The 9,939-nt window shown below is 34.4% G+C and overlaps 1 protein-coding gene across 1 annotated transcript; it reads left to right on the top strand.

Annotated features, from left to right (window-relative positions):
• Window positions 1–3,202: 3,202 nt before the first annotated feature.
• LOC126778994 (uncharacterized) lies at window positions 3,203–4,529 on the top strand. Its single transcript, XM_050502744.1, has 2 exons — window positions 3,203–3,329; window positions 4,052–4,529. The coding sequence occupies exons 1-2, from the start codon at window positions 3,276–3,278 to the stop codon at window positions 4,478–4,480; spliced, it is 483 nt and encodes a 160-aa protein (XP_050358701.1). The 5' UTR covers window positions 3,203–3,275; the 3' UTR covers window positions 4,481–4,529.
• The last annotated feature ends 5,410 nt before the right edge of the window (window positions 4,530–9,939 follow it).

The raw sequence follows: 9,939 nt of genomic DNA, 5'->3' as shown, positions 1-9,939 counted from the left end.
TCTAATTCAACAACAACGTTCGTTATTAGTTTAATCAAACCCGACAGCAGACCAGTTCCGTCTGATAATCCTGTCAGCAGACCTAACACGAGGTTTAGGACTTGCGACACGAGACCCAGCAATAGACCTGGTGCTGCCAGGACATTGGACCTGAACAATGATATTAAAACGCTTATATACAGAAATAGAACAGAAGCTAAATCCGTCAACGTTGCGTACAGTAACGGCAGTGTGCAACCAAAGTAGGGAAGAAGAGCTGGTGTTAAGTTCTGGACGATGTTTGATAAATTGTTCAAGTTATTGATTAAGTTTATCAAGAACGGTATCAACAGACAGGCCAGTTGGTTGGCAACTGGCAGCACGTTTGATATTTCGTCGAACGCGAGGCGCAAGGCTGATACAGAATATGCTGGGATCATCGCTTGGCTGCTTTTCACCTGCAAAAAGGTCATCAATTAATAAAACTTTATCTCAAACCAGTTGCCATTTTATCTATGTAAATAAAATTTAATGTGCCGCTGTCTTGTCACCACCAAAACTGAAAAACATTTCCGAACTCTTTTAAAATTCAAGTGCAAGATTTGATCCCTAGTTATTATTGATATGTTAAAATAGGATAGAGATATAATTCATATAAAATAAAAAAAGACAGAATAAATATAAAGGCTTCTTATCGCAAATGCGATTTCTTATCGTTTAATGATGAGTGTAAACAGGAAAAACGATACGTGGTTCTCAACTCATAGTGCAAGTAGCTTTTTTATGAACTTATATGCTAGCTACAAGCAAGTCGGTATGCCAATGGCCAGTAGTATGCTACTTGCACAACTTTGGCCACGGCACAGGAGATAGTATAGTGCTCCCGTTTATTATGAGAGTGAGGGAATAGAGAGCGCACCTGTGCTTGCGCACACACTTGTGCACTCCTGCCTAGTTGGCTAATCTCTCTTGAGATTGGCCGCCGTGGCCGAAATCGGTCTGGAGGACATTATTATTATTAATACAAATACTAACCAAACATAATAATGCAAGCGATGCTACAATATGCACACGCATTTTCAACTATTATATACAATATGTTATATAACTAAAATACACCGCTATTTATCTGACACTAAATCGATTTGTCTAAAAATTATCACATAAGTTTTATATAAGCGATTGTTATCGTAGTTATTATGTAATTAATTTGTACATAATAATTTTTAAATCGAAATTATCTTTCGTGTTATGTCATTAGTTAAAAAGAAACGATAATAATATAGACGTATGAGATTTTGGTATCAATATTTGTAATCGATCATCAATCAGCCGTTTGAACTTTGAGGAAGATTTTTTTTCTCAAAAAAAGGAAAAATAAAGAGCTTATTCCAAAAATGTGACAGCTTCTCACGATATTTTTCCTTTTTGTTCAGTGGTGCTTGCATAATATAAAAATTATATATTGCCAAGTTGCCGTAGATAAGGCTAGGGTCCAACTTTTTATTATTCGACTCGGGTTTTGAAACCGTATTCAGTTTTTCCGTCAAAAAAAAATCTTCGAGCGTTGTACGTTCCTCGGATTGCATGTAACGTCGTTGATCAATCGGGTCATCTCTCCCCAGTCGTGTCAGATTGCCGTCTCACCGGATGATGTATGTAAGCGAAGAGAGAAAGTGCATTTGTATTTGTTGTTAGGAATAATAACATAATAACGCAACATTGCCCAGGTTGTGTTCACTTTGATTAAAATAAAATGTAATTATATTATATACGTACATCTATTATAACATTAAATTTATGATTTACAATCGTTATACTTTTTTAAGATCTCCTAGATTCAATAACAGTGCATTATTGTCTCACTGTCTGGCTATGGTGTCCTCTCCCTTTGAGGAGAAGGTTTCTCCTCGATAATACCTACCCAATTATCATTATAAACATAGGCTGTATTTATCGCGTAATCTTCTAAAATTCAGGATGATTTTCTTTGTTTTCTTACCGTCACCGACTCTATAACAATATTAAGCCACCATTGCCAACAAATTTTATTTGCGCGAATATTAACCACTTTCAAATCGTGATATTAATATTAGACCAATTTCACATATATATTATTATTCAAAAAATTTTAACAATTCTCAGTAACTAAGATAAATAATTCAATTATTTAATACATGAACAAAATGAAAGTTTGGTAAAGAAATAAACAGTAGGTACAAAGAAGTATTTTAGTATTTGATCAACAAACTTTCTTGTTCTTAAGATGTTCAATATAACTTAAATTATGAACGCAAATATTTCCAAAAATGAATTAAAGACAACTTTATCAAGAAATTGTGTTCTGATAGATCATAATAAATTTGTATGTATGTAATATAATACGTTTAAATATTATATTAAATAGACGTAATTTAGTAATATCTATGAATGTTTAAATAACGAAACCCGGCAAATATTGTACATCCTATGTAAATATACCAATTTTATGCGGTTGGACGGGCATAAGCTAACATGTTGCAGCGCCATCTAGTGACGAGTTACAAAAAAGTGTATAGCACAAAAACCTTTTCCTTAAAAATGCATATATGATCCAACATTCATGGTGGTCGGTCAAACGGTGTCGAACTGTTTTAATCAGAAACAAATACACTAACATGCATTTTCATATATAATTACGAGAACTTTATACATTAAGCCGAGATGGCCTAGTGGTTAGAACGCGTGAATCTTAACTGACGATCGTGGGTTCAAACCCGGGCAAGCACCACTGAATTTTCATGTGCTTAATTTGTGATTATAATTCATCTCGTGCTTGACGGTGAAGGAAAACATCGTGAGGAAACCTGCATGTGTCTAATTTCATTGAAATTATGCCACATGTGTATTCTACCAACCCGCATTGGAGCAGCGTGGTGGAATAAGCTCCAAACCTTCTCCTCAAAAGGGAGAGGAGGCCTTAGCCCAGCAGTGGGACATTAACAGGCTGTTACTGTACTGTACTGTACTGAACTTATCCCGTCAGTAAACAGCAATAGTTTTATATAATGCTTACTGTAAATTTATATACATATATATATATAAATATACATCCAAAGAAATATTATATACTATATAAAGAAAGGTACAGGTACTTCGATGTTGTCATAATTGGGTAACTATAGTTTACGATAAGATATTGAAAATATAATTATATCGCAATATTTACATATATAACGTTCATACCGATTCTTATTTTATATAGTCGATAGTTTTGGAGACGTTTTTGTCGGTAAATATATATTTTATATATTAAAATGACGAAGAAATACATAGTTGCGATATTCATTGTTGCTGTTTGTTCTCTAACGGTGAGTTGGTTAGGAGAAATTATCTAACGATTAAGGATTACAAAACAGTCACATATCCTATATGAGTGAGCAGTATTTTCGATGAGAATTAAAGTAAGCTAACAGGCTGTAGTATCCCACTGTTGGACAAAGCCTCTTCTCTTGATTGACCACGCTGCTCCAATACGGGTCCACATGTTGCATAATTTCATCCAACAAATTTCTTCTCGATATTTCATCATCAATGATGAATGTGATACAAATTATAAATACGAATAAAGCATATGCGAATTCAGTAGTGCTTGGTCGGATTCGAGCCCGCGAACTTTGGTTAAAATTCGAAAGTTCTGTCCATCTCGACTTGAAAAGAAGGTATGGAGGTCATCCCGCCACGTTATTCCAACGCGGATCGATAAATACACGAGAGAGAAGTGCATCCACTTATATTTTCACTTTATTTTCCTTCATCATTCTCATCACGCATCCGCGAGATAAATTTTAGGCTTTCCATTGTTGAAACCGAACGTGATCTAATCACTGACATTACTCATCCCAGTTACTGTATTCATGAAACGATTCACCACGAAGTCATCATTTCTTTAACTCTAATAATAACGAGTAGTGAGCTTAATGCGGTTCTACTATTTGTAAGCAAAACGAGCCGTTTTTAAAAATAGTAACTTAGATTTAGATATTTAAAACTTGAAACAATTAAATTTAACACAACGCCATTATAATTTCAGAGATCAGTATCAGCAACGAACGTGCAGCTGCCAGCAGTGTACCCCCTCGTGAACATACTTCTACCCCTTCTGAATAACGTGTACAATCTCCTTCTATCTCTTCTATCAATCTTCGATTCCCTACCGCCAGCTATAAGCTGTCTCATTCCAGTAGACCTATCAGCTTTGGAGACATCATTGCTCAAGCTGTACTCTCAAGCGCTGGCAATCGTTAACTTCTTGAGATCCTTGCCTGAATATGCTATCGGAGCGAACCCAAAAAGCCCATCAGCTGGTGTCACCAGTGTACAAGGTCTCCTTACGAGCCTGGTCGGAGCTATCACGGACCTCACAGACGATGTCCTCATTGGTATTGGCGGTGGTCTTCTGCCAGGTCTACTTCAGCTCGTGGTCTGTGTTGTCACGGCCTTGCTTAACTTGTTACTTTAATCCAATCCAAATTGGTAATGATACGTGTTATTTTTAGTTATACTAAAATGGTTAACCTAAACTATTATATTTAATAAATTATTTTGAAATGTTTTTTTTTTTTAATGCGATCTGAATCCAAAGGAGAATGCTGATGAAAGAATACACATCATAGTGTAGACTGGTCAATATTTTATTAAAATCTTGTTATTTTTTTTGCGTCTCTTGTAAGGGCAGGAAACATCAGCTGATAATAAAGTAATCCCCACCCCACCCACTTCACTGAATTATTTAGTGAACGATTTTATTTATCTTCTGTGCTTGCGTGGAATATGCTATGATACATATGTATGCGTATTTAATGTATCATATGTATAGGACACTTTTGTTAGATTACTAATAAATAAATGTCAAATAACACTTCTACGTAACTCACTACTGCCGAAACTATAAAGTAAAAGTTGAGTGAATGAGAAATTCACCAACTTTTATTTATTTGTGGCAATAAATAGGACTTGAGATTTTAATGGAGTTTTTAAAGATAGTTTTATAACATATACATCCATATTCAATTTGATTATAGCTTGTAATCAAGTCGTCACAAGTTGCACTTTCGTTAATATTTAACAATATTATATTAAATTTTAGGTAAGCACCGGTTCGGAATGTAGTTACTCTTTTTCATTTCGTGTAGTTACTCTTTTTCATCGGTGTAAGAAAATATCATGAGAAAACCTGAATGTGACATACGACATTTATATCCATAAGAATAAAGCAGCATGGTTGAACAAACTCCAAAACTTCTTTTTAAGAGGAAATAAACCTTTACCCCGAAAAAAAATTGAATGTAAATATAACTTTACTATCGATCCTGATTTAAAAATATCTCATTCAAATATTACCTCAGTGTATTTAAGTTATAAACAAAGGGAGATGAAAATAAAATCATAATAATAACTCCTAAACAAAGTTATATCCATTCACCAGAACACTATTTCATCGATAAAGCGATAGACCGTGAACCAAAATGGCGGCTGAATGAGTGACGTCAATAGGGGTGGGGTAGTGCCCATTCATCGCTAGGGACACCATCATAAAATATATTATAGGAAATCATTACGCGATGCCATAAAGGAGTGATTTTATTGCTTCTCTATAAATCTTTCAGTTAAAACAAAGTAACGGCCTGAAATTGCCCCATTGTTGGGAAAAGGCCTCTCCTCTTAAGAAGATCAGACCTTATTCCATAAAAAATAGACCAATTAGTCTTTTTTTTCTTATATAAACATATCTTCTTAGACGTGCCCATTTATTGTATTTTTTTTTAATATTTTCATTGACTTATAACATGCCTACATAGTTTTTAATTCGAGACAGCTACACAATTGATATTTTATAAGAATGATTAAAAAATACTAAGTACTACTGTAAACATTCACTAATCTAAAAAATAAAACTCTAAAACTTGTTCGTTTACATGTATGTGTCGGCTGATCGAATTGTAATTGACCTACGTGTGACGCAATCGTCGTATTTCAGCATCATCAATTATTATTTTAATTATTGCATAATTAACAATTAACTAATGAGCGCCTGCGTTTATATGTTTATTTTTGAAACTAGTGGTGGCTACGCATTTAAGTTATCCTCACTTCTAAGAAGCAAATTTTTTTTATAATATATAATTATATTATTTTTATTATATATATATATATATATGGTTGGGTTGGTTTCATATTTGAAGGATGAGTAAGCCAGTCTAATTACATGCACAAGGGTTATTACATCTTAGTTCCCAAAGTTAGTGGCGCTATGACGATGTAGGGAATGGTGAACACTTCTTACAGCGCCAATGTATGATGTGACCATTTATCATAAAATGTCCTATTTTCCCGTCCGCCTATTATATATATATATATATATGAAACCAACAATACTAAAATATATGATGAGTGGGTGGTACCAACCGCGACGGGCTTACATAAAACCCTATTACCAAGTATAAATAAAGTATACTCTGATAATGTCGGAAATTCGTTAAGTAATAACAATTTGAGTAACACACGATATGGGACGGGAAATCGACCGATTCGAAAGGAGTTCAGATACAGACCAGGCTTTACGTTTCTTCCAAAGCACGGGAGTGTTAAGTTTGGATCCGAGATCTCGAGACCTGTCGCCTTATAAACCGCTATACCAATGAGGCACACAAACTGTATAAAAGAAAAAAATAATCATTAAAAATGTATGAAACTGTATGTAAGTATGAAACATAATTTTATGACATCACATAGTAAATGATGACGCTGTTATATGACATAATATACTGTTACTAGATATACTGTTACTAGATATAGACTGTTATAAGATATAATATTTAGTATTATGGTGTTCCGGCCTAAACGGCGATGGACCCAGTGTAACCACAGGCACAAGGGACAATTTAGTTCCCAAGGTTGGTGGCGCATTCGCGATGTAAGGAATGGTTCATATTTTTATAGTGCCAATATATATGGGTGAGGGTGACCATTATTATAAAGATTTTGACGAGCCGGTTGGCGTGGTTGGTGGATACTTGCCTTTCACGCTAAAGGTTGTGGGTTCGATTCCCACCCAGGACAGGCATTTGTGTGCATGAACATGTCTGTTTGTCCTGAGTCTGGGTGTAATTGTGTCAACCGGTCCGTCAAATATTGTATTTCATTTCATTATGTTTATGCTATTTGTTTTTATTTGATGTTATCACTATAATATATATTACAGTACATTTCACACAATCTATTAACTTAGATGTAGTTGCTTAATTATATATTTTAAACTCTTTTTAATTTGTTAAAAAACAATGCCATCTAACACACAGCGAGATATAGTTTAAGGCTGTTGGTAAACGTGATCACCTCAATCATATCACGTAATTTATTTCAAGTCTGTATTTTTTTTTGTGTATTAAATGTTTTATTGTTTCTATGAGTACACATCAGGCTAGAACATAATAGATTTTTTAGAAAGATGTAAACTACTATGTGAGAATATTGTGCGCGCTTGTTATTAATATGCATTTAAGCCAGTTAGATTTCAGTATGAAAGCTTATATAAAGTGTTAAAGCTAAGTACTCATGACCGCGGCTTCTTCTGCACTCATAACTACTTTATAGGAATATTAGATCAATCATTTTCCTTAAGAGGACTGTAGGCATCTGACCAAGAATGAGAAATAATCCTGCGGTTTTTTTTATAAAATTGTAGAACCATGGTCACCCCACAGAGTCTCGCTTAGCTATAACACATCACATATACTATATAAGTTGACATATGGTGCCAATATTAAAAACGAACTATGTCCTACTTTGTATGGACTTCAAGTATCAAAGTCACTTTATTGGTCTATAAGTGCTTTTGTAAAGTCATTTTACAAAATCTGTTCCACGTTTGAAGGGTTAGTGAGGCATTTAATAATAATAATATCCTGGGACATTTTTCATACACGGCCGTCTGATCCCAAATTAAGCTTGTACAAAGCTTGTGCTATGGAAACCAGACAACTGATATACTACATACTACTTTTCTTTTGTAAATACATACTAATATAGATAATTACACCCAGACTCAAGACAAACAGACATGTTCATGCACACATATGTCTGTCCTGGGTGGGAATCGAACCCACAACCTTCGGCGTGTAAGGCAAGTATCTACCAACCACGCCAACCGGCTCGTCATTGTAACTACAGGCACAAAGGACAAAGATGTCAGAGATAGTTAATAATACTTATGACCACTTACCATCAAGTGGTCTTTTTAAATAATTTTTTTTTGTGTAAAGCAACCGTTTCAAGTTTACATACAATTTCAAGTACATTTATGCCATGTCATTACAAATTAAAAACATACTCAAAACTCATTTATCTTTATAACCTGTGTGTGTACCATTATATATTCCTCATTTATTAATACTTTTACACGTGAAGCCTGAATGAACCAAAGATTGAAAAAACCAAACAAGCGTCACTGGGACCTCACGTTCTTAATGTGTATAATTTATCAAGAAAACGTGTCGAAAAATATACCGCGTGTCATCAGCCAACCATTTTCATCACGAGGCTTTATGCTAACTGTGGGACAGGCTGTTCCTATACAATAAAGCTATATATATATATTATCTAGCTATAATATATATATATTAAAATCCGTATAATAAAGTTTCGTTCCGATTCTTCTTAGTAGAATATACATTATAAACTGACGGCCTTACATTAATTTAATCCTATAGTATAGTTTGTGATAGACTATTTGAATAAATATTTTTTACAGTTATCCGAAATAGTTCAGTAAAAATACGTGTATACAAACCGAAGATAACAAACAACAACGATTTTACATAGGTTAATTGTTGTTTATGATTCATTCGCGCTCAGCGGTTAAGGGCTCAGCCGTGGGAAAGCCAGCATACGGGGTTGAATTTCAGTCACATATATATTCACCATGGCAGAGTCATGACATTTGTCACAGTTACTCCTTCCCCGACGTAAACTCACTAAGAATTCTACGCAAATCCTATCCAAAATACACATAAATACAAGAAAAATGTCTTCTTAACTACCCGAGCGACGCCGGGATAATTAGCTAGTAATAAATTAAATTAAGGATAATTTTAATAATATTCTTTCAATATAAATCCAATTAAGAAATAATAAACAACAACAAAACGCACGATTTTTTTAATACTAGAATCGTTTCTTTCAAAAACATTAACAAATTATATTTTATTTATAAGGGAATTAAATTCAACTCACGGAAATTCTTTTAAAGGTGTTTATTTTACGGGAAAGCTTAGGGCGTGTTCACAATACATTGTTAGAGGATGCGAATTCAAAGTAAAATCAATACGAGTCAATTGTGAAACGTTTTCATTAAGATATAAAATATTACGTTGACTATGTACTATTTTTCTTTCGACACACTACTAATTTTTTTATTGAACTTAACTTTACGTTAAAGCGTTTTAAGCAAGACAATCGGACAAACTTAATTTCACAATTCAAGTATACGAACTAGAGCTTATGACTAACATTGTTTTCAACATCGCCAGCAGCCCGCGTCGCCTACGACAGGATGTACTGCTAAACACTAACAGCTGTGTTTAAAATAATCTTTACTGGCAGGGCTTTTTCTTTACTGTAAGCTCGTCTTAGGGACCACTCACTTATCAGATATTCTACCCCAAAACAGCAGCACTACGTACTGTTGTGTTCCGGTTTGAAGGGTAAGTAAGCCAGTGTAATTATAGGCATAAGGGACATAACATCTTAGTCCCCAAGTGTGGTGGCGCATTGGCGATGTAAGCAATGGTTAACATTTCTTTCAATGCCAATGTCTATAGGCGGTGTTGATCACTCCAAAATCTATTTTAGCGGGGCTGTCCCTCTATGTCCCTCTGTCTTCATAACGCTCCAAAATATCCTTTATAATAAAACAAGTCA

Source organism: Nymphalis io, chromosome 28 (assembly GCF_905147045.1).
Source record: "Nymphalis io chromosome 28, ilAglIoxx1.1, whole genome shotgun sequence".
NCBI classification, from domain to species: Eukaryota; Metazoa; Arthropoda; class Insecta; order Lepidoptera; family Nymphalidae; genus Nymphalis; species Nymphalis io.
The sequence above is the reverse complement of the archived record's forward strand: the minus strand, read 5'-3'. Positions and strand labels throughout refer to the sequence as shown.